Genomic DNA, 22,773 nt, shown 5'->3' on the forward strand with positions numbered 1-22,773 from the left:
TCTGCCCGTGTCTCTGCCTCTCTCTCTCTCTCTTGTTTCTCATGAATAAATAAATAAAATCTTTAAAAAAAAAGAAAATAAGAGGGACAGAAAGTAGAGGATATAAAGATAGAGTAAATATAATCTCCAGGAATGATGGGGAAAGGAAATCTGAATGGCAGTAATGCCATAGGCGTATGAGGCAATCAACAGTGAACTCAGGGTAGAAGACTCAGGGTTCCACACAGAGCTCTTCAGGAAGAGGTTGAAAGAGTACCCAAGGTATCTGTATGCATTAGAGTATATGTATTTATACCACTTGGTGAAAGCACGGGGTTGAATTAAAGTAATAAATAGTACAAAGACAACTAAGCAAATGAAACACAGTGTTAGGCAGAAAAGGAAAAGGAATCAGTACAATTTATGCTCAAAACAGCACTGGGTCCCAATAATGCAAACATGGAATAAATTACCAGCCAAAATCATATATTAAATTGGGAACATGGGGGGTGGGTTTAGTGATAGAATGTAAATCCTGTTTTCCAGGAAGAAATAATGCTTAATATTGAAAGAAAAAAAACTGGGAGCAGTATAGTTTAGATATTTATTAGTGATATGAAGGTAAATACTGTCGTGTGGGGAGTAACAAATTGGCAAAGGGAAAGGGCAGATTTTTTTTTTTAAGATTTTATTTATTCAGAGAGAGAGAGAGAGAGAGAGAGAGAGAGAGAGAAGAGGAGAGAGAGGGGCAGAGACACAAGCACCATGCAGCGAGCCTGATGTGGGGCTTGATCCTGGATCTCCAGGATCATGCCCTGGACTACAGGTGGTGATAAACCGCTGTGCCACCGGGGCTGCCCAAGGGGCAGATTTTTGAAACAACATCCAAACTATATACATGCAAAACTAGTAAGAATATAATATTTTTTAAAAATCTAGCAATTTGAATATCATATACAATCCCATAACGGAATGCTAGATGCTGCTCTGCTGCAGAGATTAGTAAGATGTGAGATTTGACCAGGATCCAGCAGGATAAGATACCGTTGTCTAGTTCACACTGTGTCCTACTAGCAGGTCAGAGCATGTGCCAATGTTTGCTGAAGGAGTGAATTAATGAAAAGAAGGCAAAGTCTTTTATAGCACAGAGACACATTTAAAAAGAGAAGAGACATGCAGATTAAAAAAGAGTAACTGTAAAAGTGACAGGAAAAATTGTAGCAGAATAAAGGTGTGTAAAAAGTGTTAGAAAATAATGGAGGAAGGATGCCTGGATGGCTCAGTAGTAGAGTGTCTGCCTTTGGCTCAGGTCCTGATCCCGGGATCTGGGATCGAGTCCCGCATCCGGCTCCTTGCAGGGCTCCCTGCAGTCTGCTTCTCTCTCTGCCTAGGTCTCTACCTAGGTCTCTGCCTCTCCGTGTGTCTCTCATGAATAAATAAATAAAATATTTAAAACAATAATGGAAAAAAAATTAAAACAATAATGGAGGAAGGTGTCCTATACACAAAGGCACAGAAGCTTGAAGCATCTGATACTTGTACAACGTGGTGTCTGGGACAGAGCCAATGTGTTTCTTACAATTCATTTACTTGCGTATTTATTTATGTTTTTTTTTAAAGATTTTATTTATTTATTCATAGACACAGAGAGAAAGGCAGAGACTCAGGCAGAGGGAAAAGCAGGCTCCATGCAGGGAGCCTGTCGTGAGGCTTGATCCGGGGTCTCCAGGATCACACCCCAGGCTGCAGGCTGTGCCAAACCGCTGTGCCACTGGGGCTGCCCTACTTGCATATTTATTGAGAACCTCTTAGGTACCAGGTTCTGTTATAAGTATTATATAGCTGTGAACAAAAAAAAAATCTGTCATGATGGGATGTACATTTAGGGAGAGGGATGGTAAGCAGACAATTATATAGTATCAGACTGTGTGTGATAAGTGCTATGGGGAAAAAAAATTGAGGAGAGAGAGGAAGAAAGAGAAAATACATGAATGAATATAATATAGGTGTACAGGTTTGGAGAGTAGCGCTTTGCTAAATATGTTAGGTGTTCAGGGAAGGAGCTCCCTGGTAAGACGACAGCTGAATAGGAACTTGAAGAAAATGAGTGAGTTGTATACATTATCTTGGGAAGAGAATTCCAGGCAGAAGGAAGACATCATTTGCTTGGTGGTGTGTGGGACATGGTAAAGACTGTGGCATTCATCTTGAGGGAAGTCACTGCAACTCACATTTAAAAGGATCACTGATAGCTGTGTTGTCAACTCCGTAGGGGGCACAGGCAGCTGAAGGGAGAGAGTGAGTAGGCTACTGCAGTAATCCAGGTGAACCCTGGCTGGCCTAGACCAGAGTGATTTATCATAATAATTTTAATAACTTATCATAACTTACGGTAATTTGATTTATGATAAATTAATGGTGGAGCAATTCTAATTACTTGAAGAGTTTTTCCCCATTCCTACCACTCAGTGCTAAGCTCTGACTTCATTTTTTTTTCTAAAAAGTTATCACAATATCCTAGAAGTGAGGTACAGAATGTCACATGGAATAAAAAATTTGAAGTATAAAATAAGTGTGAAAGCTATTAAAGTGGATTTTCAACAATGCATAGCTTTTGCTTCAGCAATCTTCAACATTCCTGTTAGAAAGTATATGATTCCAAGTATTGTCATTTATGTGCAAATCATTCTACTGTAGATTTTTGAGATGTTCATCAAAAATAATGTGTCGCCCTTTAATTCTTAACTAATTCTTAACTAGGTAAACAACAGTATTAATATGACACTATACATAAAAAACCCCTTTTTAAAAAAGCACCCAACTTTTGACTTTGGAATTCTATGTCTAGGGTATGTCCTAAGGACAACCACACAAGGATCATGAGCAAAGATACTCATCACAATGAGCTATCAAAAATGTATAAAACGTACAATACCTTAGGGAATATTACATAATAAACATAATTTGATGTAAATTTCTGAGTGACAAAGAAAGGTGTCCAAAATATGTTAAGGGACTTAAAAGGTTACAATGAGTTAAGTTAGATGCCAATTTTGAAAAAGGGAAATACAAATATAAGCACTGTGCATATGAAAGTGAATGAGGATACAGATAAAACAAGACTGGCCAGGAGTTAACATTACTGCATCTGGGTGATAGGTACCTGGAGTGGGAGTGAGGGCTATTTTATTATATCACTCTCTCTACTTCTGGAAATATATTTGAACTTTCCAATAACAGAAGGCTAATAAGAAAACAGTGCTAAAATGTTAACTGGCAACTTGGATATAGATCTGCAGATGTTTTTTCTTCCTTAGCACAATTAAAGTTCAAGTTCTCATTTATTCCTACTCACTTCAAAACACAGCACTAAGATAAAATAAGTTTAACTTACCACCCAACAGGCATTTCCAAGATCAGCAATCTTCACTTGGAGCTTTTCTGCATTTTTTGGCTCAAGGGGATTAACAAGAAAATTTCCAGCAGTGGATTTTCCTATAGACAAAGAATACCATTAGTAAGACTGTTTAGTGAACACACAAATACCCCCAAATTAATAAAACTCTCTGAAGCAATATACCTAGGCCCTTGACTGGCAAAATTTACTAATTTTTGTAAGATAAAAAGAGTATAGCGACACCTTCAGTTTACAAAATAAAAACCTAACTCTGCCTTTGGAGCAAAAAAGTGAAATGCTGTGCGCATACTACATGACTCATACAACTCAAAATTAGCAAGAAATGTACACAGTGGAAGGTAACTTGGGTACTTGCTGTAGAGCTTTATTTATAAAAACAATGAATGGTGGCTTCAGTCTAGAAATTCATGAATATACTATTCAGGGAAGGAGTATTGGGGCAGTATGTCTATCTAGGTACCTTTGTTGTCCAATGGTCCATTTTGTTCTTGCTCTTGCTCATCTTCACAGGGTATCTCTGCCCGGATGCTTTCCTGAAGTTGGCTGATGTCCTGTTCATTGAATGACTGCTCTACATTTGGTGAAGCCTGGCACATCATGGTATCTGATACCTCAGAGGTTATAGGTGTACAAGAGTCTGTTTCTTGAGATGTGCTGCTGTCTCCATTTTGGGAGCCTAGGAAACTAGGTTCCTGCTTCAAATTTTGGACATCACAGTCATTAGCATTATGTAGATCCTCCTTAAGCCTCAATGTTTCTTTATTACTGTTTTCAGTATAATTAATGATTTCAGTTACTCCATTGCAATTAATTTCTGGTGCACCACCCTCTACACCACGTTCCATAAGTGTTTGATCCTGGTCAATGGTACTTGACTCTTCTAAGAACAAACAGACAAAAAGGATGTATGTGTTATGTGTATGAGTGAAAGAACAAAAAAATTTTCTCCACAAGATTAAAACGTTTTCTAGAACTTATACAGGGTGACATAAAAACATGACTGAACATCTACGACCTATTTATGGAAGGACAAAGATCTAATCCTTATTCAATTGCAAAATGAAGTCTATGTTGCATTTCCATAGAAAATTCAGAAATTACATTTGATTATTACCTGCCTGACATTTATGAAGGTTCTGTACTATTACTGTATAAGGACACCCCCAGAGATGTGCTGTATGCATGAAACCAGTATATTACAGAACAATGATAAATTAATGTTAAAGTAAATTTTTGTGTATGCTCTATTTATACCAAGTTTTTCTTGGGTCATTTTATTAGGTGGGTTCTCTTTCAAGGGTCTTTCAACAGGACTCTCTGATTCTTCTTGCTTGTTTGGTCTTTTTTGCCCAGGGCCCGACTCTTTCTCCATTTCCTCAATTTCCTGCATTCGCTTCTCTAGTAATTCTGCCTGGCGCTTCTGCTTCTTCTTCAATTTCTTCTTCTTATTCTTTGACATTTTGTCAGCCTGGGCGGAGATTACAAACAGATAAAGCCTTCAGGTGGCTAATCCATTACCCCCAGTTGGAGATAACTGTTAACTTTAATATTTCCTAATTACATTTCAATCTTTCCCTAACATAGCACTGAAGTTTCTCATTAACTTAAACAATGTGGATACCCTTATGAAACCAAATAAAAACAAACTTAACAATAAATTTTGGTCCTCTGAGCTGTGTGTGGGGCTGGTGTACTCTCAGATACACTCAAGTTTACAGAAGCCTCACCAGTACAAACTTGTTAAAAATGCATGAGAATTTATTGGAGAAAATATAGAAGCGCAGGAATATTTTTTTCTTTGGTTTTCATACTCTATACAGTGATCCCTAAAACAAGAATCCCTGCCCACTGCCCAGAGATCAGAATTAAATATAGAAACACCTTATACTTACTGGTTTAGGCTGGGGTGCAGTACTGACTGAAAAGAAAAGAAAACCAAGTAAGAATCCTGGCATTCAGCAAGCAATGCAGGTTTATGTTACAGAGAAAACTATTGTTTTTAAGCAACTTAGATAGAAGTACCATTTAAAAAAAAAAAGAATAATGCATATACAACTTGGCAAAATTAATTAAGTTTAAATAAATTCTTTCCCAGATAAAACCTGTAATTGCAAAGAGCCAAGTCCCCATATTTTGTTTCCACTATTAATGCTGCAAAAATCACGGGATCCCTGGGTGGCGCAGTGGTTTGGCGCCTGCCTTTGGCCCAGGGCGCGATCCTGGAGACCCGGGATCGAGTCCCACATCGGGCTCCCGGTGCATGGAGCCTGCTTCTCCCTCTGCCTGTGTCTCTGCCTCTCTCTCTCTCTCTCACTATGTGCCTATCATAAATAAATAAAAATTTAAAAAAAAAAAAAAAAAAATGCTGCAAAAATCTCACTCCTATATATGCTTAAAATAGAAAATGATAGGCAATAACCCCATCATTCCCACCCAGAACCCCGTCTCTTACTTCTTCCCCGTGACAGTGGTCAGTTTTAAATGGAGCATGGCATCAAGAACTATATAGTAATTTATTACACATCATGTTATAGATGTTAGTTTAGCTTAGGCAGGAGGTAGAATCTTCCGCAAGAAAATTTTTTTAAATTGTAGGAAAATCGGGATCCTTGGGTGGCGCAGTGGTTTGGCGCCTGCGTTTGGCCCAGGGTGCGATCCTGGAGACCCAGGATAAAATCCCACGTTGGGCTCCCGGTGCATGGAGCCTGCTTCTCCCTCTGCCTGTATCTCTGCCTCTCTCTCTCTCTCTGTGTGACTATCATAAATAAATAAAGATTAAAAAAAAATTTGTAGGAAAATCCACACTAAGTAAAATTTCCCTCTAAACCATTCTTAAGCATACAGTTCAATAGTGCTAATTATACTCACACTTTTGTGTAATATTTCTAGAATGTTTTCATTTTGGAAAAAATCAAACTCTATGACTATCAAACACCTTCTCATTTCCCCTTCTTTAGGCTTCATTATTATTATTTTTAAAGATTTTATTTATTTATTCATGGGAGACAGAGGCAGAGACATAGGCAGAGGCAGGAGCCCGATGTGGGACTTGATCCCACTCCGAGCCAAAGGCAGACGCTCAACCGCTGAGCCACCTAGACATCCCTAGGCTTCATTTTGCCTTGAGGATCAAGAAAGTTCCTCAAAAAACCCCTCAAATATAATAAAACTATTAAAATTAAAAAATATATATTCCAAATGGCAAAAAACCATCATAATCAGCCATCATTTATTTACCACAACACTGTGTGGCAACCTATTAACTGCTTTAACATGGAACTAAATCTCAAGAACTCCTGCATGAAAGAAAAGGAAGTCAAAGCAAGTCAAGAACTTGCTCAAGAACACCCAGCCAGTGATGAAGCCAGGATTCAAACCAGGTCTGTCCACTCCGGTGCTTAAATTCAAGTTCTTAATAGCAAAGTTATTTTGCTCCCGCACAGATCACACTGATCTATAAGCAAGCATACATGTTATGCTCATGGTAAGAGGTAAACACACCAAAAATGGCCACTGAATCACAAGAGAAAATATTTTAAAACAAGAACACGAGGGCAGCCCGGGTGGCTCGGCAGTTTAGTGCCTGCCTTCAGCCTAGTGCCTGATCCTGGAGACCCAGGATCGACTCCCACGTCCGGCTCCATGCATGGAACCAGCTTCTCCCTCTGCCTGTGTCTCTGATTTTCTCGCTCTCCCTGTGTGTCTCTCATGAATAAATAAAACCTTTAAAAAACAAACAAACAAACAAGAACATGAATCAGCTTTTATAGCATACAAATGAATGAGTGATACTTTACTTAACTGCCTGGTAACAGAATTAAAATAAGAACTTCTTGTAACTTTTTTTTTTATAGATTTATTTACATATTTGAAAGAGACAGAGACAGAGTGGGTGAGCAGGAGGTAGGGTAGAAGGAGAAGGGAGCAAGCAGACTCCCTGCTCAGTGGGGAGCCTGACGTGGGGCTTGATCCAAGGACCCTGAAATCATGACCTGCGCTGAAATCAAGAGTTGGATATTTAACCAACTAACCCACCCAGGTGCCCCAGAATTTCTCTTAACTTCTAATGAGACCAAAGTCCTCAAAGAAAACATACCCGCAGATCCAGAAGGTGGAGGAGCTCCAGATCGCTGCCACTCTGTTGCTTCTGCAGCCAGTCTTCGGATGTACTGCTCATTCACTGACAACAAGATGTTTTCTGGTTTAATGTCAGTGTGAATGATACGGCACTTGGTGTGTAAATAATCAAGACCCTGTAACACCTGGATGGGAATAGAGGAATAGACTTGCAGACACAGAATACAAGTCTTTCTGGAGAAGAAAGAAATCACAACACAACATTTAAAAAATTAAAAATATAAAAACAATATGGTAGTTTTCAACAGAGAATAAAGCATTTTTAATAAGGCAGAAAGAAACTTCCCCAGAAAGATAACTATGAGCAAAGGTAAGAGTTTATAATAAAGTTTTAAAAAGCTAATTGTATTTGGAGATATTTAGTGAAGTACACAAAGACTCAGAAAAAAGGTCATTATGCTCTTTAAATGTTGACATATATGTGATGAAAGAGATTTGGATTATGTCCTTAATTCAAATTTCCTTGCTGATATAGAACTGAGATCTCTTGATTCCTAGTTTGGAGCTCTTTCCACCAAAACACATTACCCAAACAAATTATTTGCCCTTTCAAATACTAATATTTTCCTGAGAGTAAACTTCTTTACTGTATATTGAAAGCTATTTAGAATATTAGAAAATGCCCTTTAATAATATTCTATAATGAGATATTAATAATTTGACATAGTAATTCTCTATTACCATATAATCAATATTTGCAACAGAACTCCTGGATACGGGCTCCAAATTTCCAACATCAGTCACTGAACACACCTTCCCCTCTAATGATTATTACAGGAGATGAATCTGGAAAAATGGTTATTGCTAAGACACTTAATGACAGAATAAACACTAGGGGCTAAACGACTTAATTTTAGCAAATAAAAAAATTCTCTAGTTTTTAAAATAAAAATTCTATTGGATATAGGAAACGCTTGCCAACTTTAAGAATCTAAAACAATCAGCACATAGAAAATACTAAGATACATACTTGCTGGATAATTTTTTTAACACAAGGCAGTGGAAGCCCCTGATAATTAGACTTGATGATCCACTTGAGCAGATGATGCCCCAAGACTTCAAACACCATGCAGATATCTAGGAGTTTGTTAAGGAAGGAAGAGGAAGGCACAAGAGAAGAAAAGAGGCAAAATAAAATGCGTTCCACCCCAATGAAATTATTACTGTTTTATTCCTTCAGTATACAAAGTTAGAGTATGACTAAAAAGATATCTGCCTGTTAATATTCTGAATTCCAAAGATTCATGAATGCTTTAGTAACTGAAAACAGCCAAGAAATAGAAAATTTCAGGGGGTGGGATGGGACTGGTTTATCAATAAAACTGTGCACATTAAAATACTCAGTAGTGGGCAGCCTGGGTGGCTCAGCAGTTTAGCGCCACCTTCAGCCCAGGGCGTGATCCTGGAGACCCAGGATCGAGTCCCGCGTCGGGCTCCCCTGCATAGAGCCTGCTTCTCCCTCTGCCTGGGTCTCTGCCTCTCTGTGTGTGTGTCTCTCAAATAAATAAATAAAATCTTGAAAAAAAATTAAATTAAAATACTCAGTAGTAAAAGAACAGGGAAACCACATTCAATTAGTGGAAGCACTAGGTTTCAGTTGTTACTTTTCCCTGATGCAAAATTAATGTTCAGAGTAACAATTCCTACTCTCACAGTCTCAAAGCAGGAAAAAATAACTTCTGTTTTAACTACAGGAGATAATGTACCAAAACTTAACCTAAAAAAAACCGTGAAGGCCAACATTTTCTAAAAATAGGAAACTGACTTGCGTTATGCTCTGTAGTTTACAAAACTAATCTTGATTCTACTGCCACCGTGTGTTCTCTTTATGTATGAACATCCCAATCAACATAAGCAGGAATAACTCTAGAAACCTACTAGCGTGCAGGGCACTGCTGGGATTTCAGTAGTATGTTGCTACCTTGTACCTCCAGAAATGGCAAAGTCAAGATATACATATGTAATAATGACCTAGTACCCACATTTTTCCATTAAATAAGATTCTCCACTAAAGGAAAACCTAGGTTCCTTAAGAAATGGCTAAATCCCAGGCGAACCTGGAAACCTTGCTGTGTGAACAGTAATGGAACATATCTAACAGGAACAGGAACCAGCTTGGAGAGGATACCAGCCAAGTTGAAAACATTTTAAATAATGAAGTTATGACTTAACTCAAAAGTAAAAATTGAATGAGTCCAAACAGATACTAAAAAAAAGGTATGTGTTGTGAATAAGGAATTATCTTTTTTAGTTTTAAATTTTTATTATTATTAACTTTGTAAAGATTTTAAGTTATCTCTATAGCCAACTTGAGGCTTGGAATCAGGACTGCAAGACTAAGCCAGTCTGATGCTCCTGTAAATATTTCTTTATAGAAAAAGTTAACGACGGGCAGCCCCGGTGGTGCAGCAGTTTAGCGCCACCTGCAGCCCAGGGTGTGTTCCTGGAGAGCCGGGATCGAGTCCCACATCAGGCTCCCTGCATAGAGCCTCCTTCTCCCTCTGCCTGTGTCTCTGCCTCTCTCTCCCTCTGTGTGTCTCTCATAAATAAATAATAAAATCTTAAAAAAAAAAAGTCAACTAAATAAGTATACAAAGAGACAGAAATAGAAAATAACCCTTTTACAATTCCTATAGTGATAATTGATTCAAGTATGAATCAATGAACACTAAAACTAGTGAAAGACTGTTGGGAATGAAGTCACAATGTCACAGTATCATCCCAGATTGCTTATTAATTATAAAAGGAAAAAAGGTACCATGACCAAATGTAGGGAAGGATGTGGAACAATCAGAACTCTCATATTTGCTAACGGAAGTGTAAAATTGTATAACCACTTTGGAAAACTGGTTGGCAATTGCTTAAGAGCTAAACATTTACCTAGAAACTTCTGCTTCAGTCAAAATGGAGTTAGCAGGGACTGGACTCACCTTCCTGCTTAAAATGACAACAACAAAAGCAGACAGAACACATAAACAGATTTATTGACCCTGACATTAGGCAACAAAGGCAGTGATCCTTGAGAAAGGAAAAACAAATGAGGTGAATCCTAGGATTGCCCCATCTTACTGCCTTGAGCCTTTCCAGATCCCTTGAGTTTAAGAGATGGAGCTAAGAGTCTTGGGAGACCAAGGCAGCTACAGGTCATAGAACAAAGTACCAGAGGGAGACAGCTGCAGAAAGAGAATCCTGGAGATCTGCAGAGGGATGTCCTCAAGTATTTAGCATAGACTAATCAGCAGAGGTATACAAGGAAACTACTGGAGGCAGGGGGAAAGTATCTGAAGGGATAAGAGGGAACAGTGGCCAGTGTTTCCAGAGGATTCCAACAATGTCTGTTCTCATCAAAAAGGCTAGACAAATTCATGGTCATAGTCATGGGCCAGAAATAAACCCATATATATAGTCAATTCATTTATGACAAGGAGTTGTAAATATACACTGGGGAAAGAACAAGTCTCTTCAATAAATGGTGTTGGGAAAATTAGCAACATGCAAAATAAAGCAACTTGAACACTATCTTACACTACATACAAAAAATTAACTCAAAATAGAGACCTGAACATTAAGACCTGAAACTATAAAACTCCTAGACAAAAACATAGGAGGTAAGCTCCTTGACACTGGTCTTGGCGATTATTTTGTTGGATCTGACACCAAAAGAAAGCAAAGGCGACAAAAGTAGAAATGAACAGAGGACTAAATCAAGCTAAAACTCTGGGCAGCCTGAGTGGCTCAATGGTTTAGCATCACCTTCAGCCCAGGGCCTGATCCTGGAGAACCAGGATCCAGTCCCACATCAGCCTCCCTGCATGGAGCCTGCTTCTCCCTCTGCTTCTCTTTCTCTGTGTCTGTTAAAAATATCTGCAAACTATGTATCTGATAAGGGGTTAATATATAAGGAACTTGCACAACTCAATTGAAAAAAATCTTATTAAAAAATGAGGTGTGGGGATCCTTGAGTGGCTCAGTGGTTTAGGGCCTGCCTTTGGCCCTAGGGCGTGATGCTGGAGACCCGGGGTCGAGTCCCACGTCAGGCTCCCTGCATGGAGCCTGCTTCTCCCTCTGCCTATGTCTCTGCCTCTCTCTCTCTCTATGTCTATCATGAATAAATAAATAAAATCTTAAAAAAAAATAAAATAAAATAAAAAATGAGGTGTGCCTGGTTGGCTCAATCCATTAAGCATCTGTCTTTGGCTCAAGTCATGATCTCAGAGTCCTGCAATTGAGTCCTGAGTTGGGTTCCCTGCTCAATCGGGAGACTGCTTATCCCTCTCCCTCCACCCTTTCTCTGCTTCTGCTCTCTGTCAAATAAATATTTTTTTAAAAATGAGCAGAGGATATAACTATACACTTTTCCAAAAAGACATTAAGATGGCCAACAGGTAAATGAAAAGGTGCTCAACATCACTAAATCATCACAGAAATGCAAATCAAAACCACAACAAAATAGTACCTCACAACTGTCAGAATGACTATTATCAAAAAGAGAGAGATGACAAGTGTTGGTGAGGATGTGGAGAAAAGGGAACCCTTGTGTGCTGTTGGTGGAAACATAAATTGGTGCAAAAAACTACAGAAAATAGGGTCAGTGGTTCCTCAAGAGATTAAAAATATACCCAGCAATTCTACTTCTGAGTATTTATCTGAAAGAAATGAAACTGTTATCTCATATTTAGTTACCTACATCCCCATGCTCATTACAGCATTACCTACAGTAGCCAAGACACAGTCCACTGATGGAAGAATGGAAAAAGATGTGGTATGTGTATACAAACTTCCAGTTATTTTTTTTAAGATTTTATTTATTTTTATTCATAAGAATACACAGAGAGGAGAGAGGCAGAGACACAGGCGGAGAGAGAAGCAGGCTCCATGCAGGGAGCCTGACGTGGGACTCAATCCTGGGACTCCAGGATCATGCTCTGGGCTGAAGGCGGTGCTAAACCGCTGAGCCACCCAGGCTGCCCCAAACTTCCAGTTATAAAATGAATAAGTCTCAGGGATATAATGTACAGAATGGTGACTAGAGTTAACAATGCTATATTGTATATTTGATAGTTGCTCAGAAAGTAGATCTTAAAAGTTCTCATCACAAGGAAAGATTTACTTGTTACTCAGAGTTACTCACCTGCAACAGGAAAACAGTGTTAACTCACTGTTACAGGTGAGTAACTATGAATGGTAATGGATGTTATCTTACTGTGGTAAGATATGTTTTATCTTACTGTGTGTATAAATCATTCATTTGTGTACATTCAAAATTAATGTAATCTCACATGTGAATTTTCTATGTTCTACGTGAATTTTATCTCAATTAAAAAAACATAAAGGCTAGAAAAATTCATAGTAATGGGGTGTGCATGGGTAGATTATTCAGGGAGGTGTTGCCTCACTACAGGGAATTAATAATTAGTCCTAGACCGAACACTACCCTGGATCTATCTAACAAATCATAAATGTAAAATCTGAAAAGGATCAAACTGTTTCCAAGTGATATAACTGCACCCCAGAACAAAGCTCAAGAAGATTTATGGGAATGGAAAATATCCAGCAGCCAAATGCAAAAAAGATCACACGATTACTAGGCAGCAAAGATGCAGGAAAACAAACCTGAAAACTCCAATAATCAATCATTCAAAACGAACCAGAACTGACATAGGCGCCAGAATTAGCAGACAAGGAAATTAAGCAGTTATAGCTATAGTCTGTATGTTAAAAAGTAGAGACATAGTACTATATATATATATAAACCTAAACTGAACTTCTGAGATGAAAAGTACAGTGTAAGAGATGAAAAACATACTGTATTGGATAAATGGCAGATTAGGCATTGCAGAATGAAAAGATTAGTGAACATGAATGGCACAGCAACAGAAACCATGCAAAATGATAAATACATGGAGAAAAAAATATCGAAACCAACCAACCAGCTTACCCACCCACAAGAATAAGCTGTGGGGGACAACTTCATGCAATGTATAAACAGTAAGTAAGTAAGTAAGTAAGTAAGTAAGTAAGTAAGTAAATAAATAAATAAATAAATAAATAAATAAATAAAAGAAAGAAAGAAAGAAAAAGAGAACGAAGATATCTGCTCTTTGCCAACAGATCAACAAATCATAAAAGTAATGGCAGTTAACAACTCCATGACAATGTGTACTTCTAATGCTTAGATTATGCTTGCCATTTCCTACCAAAAGGAATTAAGGCTTAAGAAGTAATGGCCAATTCCAGGTTCAGGACAGGAAATGTACAAGAAGAGCCTGGAATATCTCGATGTGGCAAAGAATAAAGAAATTGCCAAAGACTTATGTGTGCCCTGACCTAAATAAGAATTAAAAACTGAAAGAACAAAAAATATATGAGACATTTAGAGACTGAAACACTGACTAGATTAGACACTGAATAACAAAACAACTGGTCCTAATTTTTTTTTTAGGTATAATAATTGTATTGAGGTTATATTTTAACATCTTTGTCTCTTGGAGATACATTCTTTTTTAAATTTTATTCATTTCTGAAAAAAAAAAAGATTTTATTCATGAGAGACAGAGAGAGAGAGAGAGAGAGAGAGAGAGAGAGAGAGGCAGAGACACAGGCAGAGGGAGAGGGAGAAGCAGGCTCCATGCAGGAAGCCCGGTGTGGAACTTGATCCCAGGACCTCAGGATCATGCCCTGAGTCAAAGGCAGATGCCCAATTGCTGAGCCACCCAGGCGTCCCTGGAGATACATTCTAAGATAACTGTGAGTGAAATAATATATCTAAGGTTGGCCACAAAATAAGCAGGAGATAGAGACAAAACAAGATTACACAAGATCTAAAATGGGTAATGGGTCTTGTGGGGATTCATTAAACTATTCTACTTTTGTACACATGAAAAATACCAAAACAGGATTTTTTGAAAATGCAGGTTCCTTCAAAAAAACACCCCCCTCAAAAAACAAAAAAAATTTCAATTATTCTCTTATATTCCTAGTTTCAATATTTAATTTGTTGAGAGAAGCTTACAATTTGACAATGGTATTTTAATTTGTAAGCAGTGATATAAAAATGAACAAACATTTAGTAGCTTAAGAAACAGAAAGAACTAGATAGAAGGATACATGAAAATTTTTTCTTGGGGAGGTGGTGTAAAGAAAAAACTTACAAAGTACTAAACACTGATGAGTCACATTTAGAGCACATTATGAGTAAGAGGAGCTAGGAAGAGGCAAAATACATATTTAAAAAAAGAAGTCTCCCAAAGACATAGTAGGTCATACAGAGGGCCAAAAAAGGACACTCACCACTTAATGTCAATAGTATATATAGAACAGTTGTCCCTCTTTCATCACTTCTTGCCCCTTACCACCTACGGAAGTAGAATGAACGATGTATACTGAAGTCTACATAACTGACTTTCTAGTTCAAGGCCCCTTATATTTCAGTATGGGAAAGGACAGTGCTCTGGAAATGCTCAGATGCAAAGAGAAATACAGATATATACCTCCATGCAGACATGCTTATGTTGTGAGAAGAGAATAGCATAATCCATTAACCCTTAACTCAGTGCTCTGAGTTTTATCCTTTTCAATCTCTAATAGCAGCAAAAAATGCAGTAGCGAAGATAGTTGGGAGACAAGCAGAAGGAAGGGCAAAGAGAAGCGGGCTCAGGACAAAGGACTCAGTGGATAAAACTACAGAGAAACCACCTGTTAATCCCTTGGAACTTTAAATTCAAATCCACTAAGATTTCAATAGTTAAAATCAAAATCAAAAACAAAACCTTTCTTCATTAGACTCCAAAGGTACTCAGCATTACTGAGGAGACTATTTAGAATATTTCTAATTTTACTTGTAACTTTCCCAAATGAGCAGAGAGAGTTGGCATGACATTAAAAGATCAAATAATAGGGAAACAGAACCTAATGGCCATCACGACATCCTAATGTATAATTTTAGATCTTGGTTAGTAGCCTTATTATATGCACACAAAGTAAGCCATCTACAAAGTGACCACAATAGTCACAAGATTCTATTTTATTTATTTAAAGATTTTTTTATTCATTTATTCGAGAGAGATAGAGAAGAGGCAGAGGGAGAAGCAGGCTCCATGCAGGGAGCCGGATGTGGGCCTCGATCCCAGGACCCCAGGATCAGGCCCCAAGCCAAAGGCAGAATCTTAACCACAGAGCCACCCAGGCATCCCTGTGATTTGTACTTTTCCAAGGAAGTAACTCACAACTAAATTCAGAATGGCAGGTATAATACACATTATCACCTGTTTTCTCTCATTTTTCCATTCAAATCTCTTACCATAGACCATAGTCCACATGATGCCAGAACCAGATGAAGCCCATCTCCTTAAAAAAAGATCCTAATTGGCAATTAACGGTATGTGTTAATTTAGCTTCTCTTAAGAAGCTAAATATGTAAGAATAGTAGAATGAGAAATGAAATGTCTTTCCTTTTACATTTTTCAGTAGTTTATGAACAGGCAATTTTAGACTCTCCAATTCAAGTGAGATTCTACTTCATCTTTTCTGACAGGCCTTCATAAGCATGGCTGTCCACAACAATCAATCAGTTCACTACTTGTCACTTTGATAGTAACTTACAAAAAATATCAGTCAGGTAAGGTTCCTTCCAACACTAGAAATTCTAAAAATGCAAATAAAAACATAAAACAAGTCAGTTTTTCATTATGCTAAAATGCAATCATACCTGTTTAAATTCTAAGCATAACCTATATGCACAGTCTCCTCAATGCTGAAGGCTGGAAGATAATAAAATGTGTTACATTTTTCTTCGCCCAGTGTTTCTCATGAAAAATTACTTCCATTAAAGTTTCTGTACTAATTGATAAAAATCTCAGAACCTATACTACTACTATTTTTTTTTCTTTACGTTTTTCTTTTGACTTGCTTTGATTTGCTAGGGAAGGGGAAAAAAATGTAAAGCAATACCTTGACATTGCTTTACAACACTGTAAGTTACAACATATAAAGATAAACATGATTTACATCTGTGTTCAGAAGTTTACAATAACACAAAGTAGTTTGATTATACTTTGCCTTGAGAAAAGGGATGAATGCTATAAATCTGGTTCCTTTCTTGGAGATAAGGTTATTTCGTGATTTATTTTCAAACAGGTTCTTAAAAGGATACGTGTTCCATTAACTCCTGATATTTTAAAGTCATCTAGTAGTTGAACAACCATTTCTCTATTTGGATCATTAGGATCTGAATTACGAACCTACGGTGGGAAAGAGACAGTATTTAGTGTAAAGGAAATCACTGAAATAAGCCAAATGGTGGGGAGGGAACACCTGCAACATATATAACAAAAGATTAATGACAAAAACATTAAAATTTTAGTAACTCAAATATGCAAATAAATAAATGGTGCACAAAAGGAAATACAACTGACAAAGACTATTGCTCTAATTCAACCATTTTTCTACTAAAAGTGTGACTCCCAAATTCACTGCTGGTTACCAAGCAATAAGGAATTAAGGAGTTTTACAGGATACAAACCAACCATTGAACCAACATTCATCACACTGTTTACTCAAGCTGACCTTTCCCCCGCATAGGAAAACCTTCTCAATGAAGAGAGCAAGCAGTACTGATTTTCGGACACAGGCTTGTCAGACTGGCACTCTGAAAATTACTTTTAGAGCTCTCCTGGTCTAACATCCTCACTTTACAAATGAAAACTCTAAGGCTCAGAAGAAATGTAGTGATGAGCTGGAGAATACTGGACTAGGGCTGGTCTTAAAGCCCAGGTTTTATAACTCTGAATTTAAGCTCCTTCTACCATAGCTTCCTAATTTATAATAAAACTAAGTTTTTATAAAATTTGCCAAGTTTTCAGATATAAAAGGAATAAGCAGTGTTTGTTTTATAGATTTTTGTAATACTTTACAGCATAAAATAGAAGTGATATACTTATTCACACTTTACTTTTTTTAAAACTAATTTCAGAGGTATGGTTTAGTGATTCAGCTATTGTATATGACACCAAGTGTTCATTACATCCCATGTCCTCCTTAATGCCCATCACCCAGTTACCTCATTCCCCCAACCTCCCCTTTAGCAACCCTATTTGTTTCCTATAGTTAGACGTCTCCTAAGGTTTGTCTCCCTCTAATTTTGCCTTATTTTACTTTTCCTTCCTCTATGTTCATCTATTTTGTTTCTTAAATTCCACATATAAAAAAAAAATTCCACATCACTGAGAACATACTTGTTTTTCTCTGACTTATTTCACTTAGCATAATACCCTCTCATTCCATCCACAACATAACAAATGGCAAGGATTCATTTTTTTGATGGCTAAGTAATATTCCATTGTATATACACACACATCTTCTTTATCCATCTGTGATGGACATCTGGGCTCTTATTTTAGTTATTCTCACACTTTACTTTTAACCACAGTAGGAAAGTAAAACATATTTTGTGCTATCTGGTATATAAAACACGCTCAATAAACATTTCCGTTTATTTGAAAGTTTTTTTCAGTGTTTATGATGGAAATCCACCACTTCCCCCATCACATGCACAGAATGTATAAATATTGTTATCTGCCTCTACATCTTTAAAAGATACTGGAACTTTACAATAAAAATTAGTCATGCTAAAAAGTCTACATTTGGTATATCTTAATTCAGTAAAATTTTGCTTACGATGCTTTTTCACACATATGATCTAATACTCACTGATTTCAGCAACCGGATTTCATCTAGTGCTGTTTCAGTATAATGTTCAGCACTTTTAACTACTTTCATTGCCACAAACTTCTTCCCCCTGAGAACAAACACAAGCAGTTTAGACTAATGCTCTATCCTTACTTTAGGAAGGTAAGATTTAGCCATAATTGGGAGGCAGTGACAAAGTACAAATAATGATCCATGTTTCCTTGTACTTTAAACATAGGTTATTTCTATGCAATCACGTGTGTTAATGGGACTAACTGACCAGATTTCGTTTATAGGAGGAAGAAAACCTGTTCTCAGCTAATGTCAGCCAAGTTAAAGTCTATCTTCTGAATGTTTCTTTGAATCCAAGTAAAACCACAAAATGGGAGTAAGCAAGGGGGAAAACCACATTAGACCAGAAGTATCCTGTATATCTATCTACATGTTGAAAGCTAAAAGCTTAAAAACTATAACCAAAACAAACAAACAAACAAAAAAACAAAACAAAACCAAAAAACCCCACCTATAACCCTTTCCTATAAGAAGCCAGAAGAAATACTTGGGGTGAAATCAAACTGATAAAAAACAAAGTGTTTAGATCTCAATTACTGTCTCATCAAAGATATCTATATTTGTAGGTAAACATCCAATGTTAATTACCTATACTTTTAAGTAGGAAAAATTTTAGAGGTTGAGCAAATCTGGGGCAGCCCCGGTGGTCCAGCAGTTTAGCACCTTTGGCACAGGGCGAGATCCTAGAGACCTGGGATTGAGTCCCACATCAGGCTCCCTGCGTGGAGCCTGGTTCTCCCTCTGCCTGTGTCTCTGCCTCTCTCTGTGTGTCTATCATGAATAAATAAATAAAATATTTTTAAAAAGGGGGGGGGGGTGAGCAAATCTCTTACCAAAGGAAAATACAACAGAATAATTTCACATAGGCTGATACAGGATATCATCTAAAAATATAACTACTCCCAATTAAAACAAAACAAAACAAAACAGACAAAAACACTCTATGAATTTACATACCACACTTTCATTGAATGTTTGTAATGCTTTTAATTTCTGAGTTCCAAGTGCCTTATGAATACTAATTTAAAACAATCTTTTGTGTTAAGGTGCCTCTTTCCCCAGAGGAAAGACAAATTTGCTCAAGAACATAAAGATTATCGGGCGACCCCGGTGGGGCAGCGGTTTAGTGCCGCCTGCAGCCCAGGGTGTGATCCTGGAGACCCGGGATCGAGTCCCACATAGGACTCCCTGCATGGAGCATGCTTCTCCCTCTCTGCCTCTCTCTCTCTCTGTGTCTCTCGTGAATAAATAAAATCTTAAAAATAAAAAAAGGAAGGTTGTGTGTGGTATAACCTCCACCTCCATCCTTATTAAAAAAAAAAAAAAGAACATAAAGATTATCAACAACAAAATTCTGATCAAGAAATCAGTCTAGAGCTAGAGTGAAGGCAGGATTATCTCTGGGAAATCATATGAAAAAACTAAGGCATTACCTAACTAATTCTTTTGCAGGACCACTACAACTTACTGAATATCCCATGATAACCACACTGTTGAAAAGTGTCCCCAGCCCAACTTGCGGATCACGTGATATCTCCCATTGAATAAATCTCCAATTTTCACAAGATGATAACCTCCTGGAAAAAACAAGAGGAAGGAAACAATCACTTGAGTAGTAAGAAAAAATACCTCTCATTTCATTTTTTAACATCTATACACCATTTATCAAGTAAAAGTGGCTTCTTCTATATAATCAGTTGAATAGACAAAAATTTAAGTCAGCTACACAGTATTACTGAACTCATAAAAAAAATCTTAGGGATGTCTGGGTAGCTCAGGTGGTTAAGCATCCAACTCTTGATTTCAACTTAGTCATGATTCTCGAGGGTCGTGAGATAGAGTCCTGCACTGAGATCTATGCTCAAGAGGGAGTCTGCTAGAGATTCTCTCTCTCTATACCCCTGCCCCCTCTCTGATGTGCTCTCTAGATAAATCAATAAATCTTAGGGACGCCTGGGTGGCTCAGTGGTTGGGTATCTGCCTTTGGGCCAAGGCGTGATCCTGGAGTCCCATGATCCAGTCTCACATTGGGTTCCCTGCATGGAGACTGCTTCTCTCTCTGCGTGTGTCTTGCCCCACCCCCTCTGTGTCTCTCAGGAATAAACAATTAAAAAAAAAAAACTTTAATAAATAAATAAATCTTTAAAAAGAAGCCTTAGAGAGTAAGATTAATGATTTATTTATTATTTTTAAAGATTTTATTTATTCATTCATGAGAGACAGAGAGAGAGAGAGAGAGAGAGATGCAGAGACACAGGCAGAGGGAGAAGCAGGCTCCATGCAGGGAGCCTGACATGGGACTCAATCCCCGGTCTCCAGGATCAGGCCCTGGGCTGAAGGTGGCACTAAGCTGCTGAGCCACGGAGGCTGCCCAAGATTAATGATTTAGAGTAAGAAGATAATCTTTTGTTGAACAACCAAGTTACTTAAAAAAAAATAAGTCATTCTCAGGATGCCTGAGTGGCTCAGTGGTTGAGCGTCTGCCTTTGGCTCAGGGCATGATCCCAGGGTCCTGGGATCGAGTCCTACATCGGGCTCCCTGCGTGGAGCCTGCTTCTCCCTCTGCCTGTGTCTCTACCTCTCTCTCCGTCTCTCTCATGAATAAATAAATAAAACCTTTATTAAAAAAAAACATCATTCTCAAACATAAAAAAGGCTATGGGGCAGCCCAGGTGGCTCAGCGGTTTAACGCCACCTTCAGTCCAGGGCGTGATCCCGGGGACCTGGGATCGAGTCCCACGTCAGGCTCCCTGCATTGGGCCTGTTTCTCCCTCTGCCTGTCTCTATCTCTCTCTCTGTGTGTATCTCTATGAATAAATAAAATCTTGAAAAAAAAAAAAGGCTATGTAAGACAATATTCTCACCCCTTAATAATCGATTACTTATCTAAATATACATGTTTATAAATAAAATCTATTTATACTTGTAGTCTTAGGATGTATTTTTATGAGATTAATTAATTCCATTTAACTAAAAAGAGAGAGTGGGGGGGCGGGGTGCCTGAGTGGCTCAGCAGTTTAGCGCCCGGGGTGGTCCCGAGGTCCCAGGATCGACTCCCACATTGGGTTTCTTCCTGCATGGAGCCTGCTTCTCCCTCTGCCTGTGTCTTTGCCCCCCCCCCCCCACTCATGAATAAATAAATAAAATCTTTAAAAAAGAGAGAGAAACAGAGACAGAGATAGAGATTCTTTCCATAAAATACAACACAATGCAACACAACACAGGAAGGCCTAAAAAGGCTGCCAACAGTGGCAGGAATCAAGATATTTTTACATCTGTCTCTGCTTGCTCAGAATAACACAAACCAGGTTCTCCTAGATGGTAAAATACGTTCTGTCATGACTTGCTACCCAGAATCCTAGAAATTCTCACAAAGAAACAAAAAAGATCCCAGGTAACTTAAACAGTCGAAGTATTTCTAATTTCAGTTTAACTTAGCTTAGCAATCAACACTATGAAAAAAAAGTAATGAAATGGTTTTTTGAAAAGTCTATATACCAAATCTCATCTGTGGTTATTTCTGGGTGATACATATTACAGAGGACTTCTATTTTTTAATATATTCTGAAATTTTCTAAGGAGAAAGTGCACTAGCATTTTTAAGGAGAAAAAAAGGTAAAAACAGATTTAATATAAAACCAAGCTTTAATAAACTAAATTGAACTGATAGGAAATACTATTTTTTATACTTCAAGAAAAGGATGCAAGAAGCAGAAAACATCAAAACAGCTTATGTTTATAGACCAAACAGTCAAGTGAGATAGGGCATTACATGAATCAGGTCTTACTTGGTATCTCCTCATCAAAAGGCTTACCTTTACAATAGTCATTGGGATCTTCCTGCTCATCATCATCAGATCCGAGAATCTCCTCTTCCTGCTCTGGTAGATCACTTTCAGAGTGGGGAGCAGAGCCTCGGTGCTGAGTTTCAGATCTAAGAAATAATACAAACATGTTCATTCCATAAGGACAGAATAAAATGGGACATTAAGAAAACGTCATTATCAAAATGTCTCCCCACTCAACAGAGAATATAAACAGAATATTATCTAGTGGCATCCTAAGAAAGTATTACCTACAGCTACCACTTTATCTTGTTAGGAAAATAATAAAGGGGGAAAAAAGGATTTGAGAGAGAGGGAGAGAGTGAGTGTGCATGAGTGGGAAGGGCTGAGGGGTAGGGAGAGAGAATCTCAAGCGGACTTGTGCTGAGCCCAACATGGAACTTAATCTCCTGACCCTAAGATCACAACCTAAGCTGAAACCAAGAGTTGGGACACTTAACTGACTTGCCACCCAGATGCCCCAGGAAAGCAATACTTTAAAAAAAGGACCAGTGGTCCTATTAATATGTGAAGGATTCCTCCGTGAGATTCTTCCCCTGTTTCAACTGACACGGAAACACTGTGAACTCTTTGGAAGACAAACGTCAAGGAAATAAATGTTATGCTTTGCTAATTTGAAATGCACTTGTAATATGG

At 37.9% G+C, this 22,773-nt stretch overlaps 1 protein-coding gene across 1 annotated transcript in view; it reads right to left on the minus strand.

Moving 5' to 3' along the window:
- SRPK1 (SRSF protein kinase 1) overlaps positions 1-22,773 on the minus strand; it is a 90,133-nt gene that overhangs the window by 17,798 nt on the left and 49,562 nt on the right. The window contains 10 exon segments of the mRNA XM_072730891.1: positions 3,374-3,474; positions 3,858-4,277; positions 4,652-4,865; positions 5,290-5,315; positions 7,494-7,659; positions 8,505-8,611; positions 16,686-16,773; positions 18,242-18,329; positions 19,761-19,869; positions 22,108-22,226. Coding sequence (XP_072586992.1) covers positions 3,374-3,474; positions 3,858-4,277; positions 4,652-4,865; positions 5,290-5,315; positions 7,494-7,659; positions 8,505-8,611; positions 16,686-16,773; positions 18,242-18,329; positions 19,761-19,869; positions 22,108-22,226 — 1,438 coding nt within the window.

This window comes from Vulpes vulpes, chromosome 1 (genome assembly GCF_048418805.1).
Source record: "Vulpes vulpes isolate BD-2025 chromosome 1, VulVul3, whole genome shotgun sequence".
Classification (NCBI taxonomy): Eukaryota; Metazoa; Chordata; class Mammalia; order Carnivora; family Canidae; genus Vulpes; species Vulpes vulpes.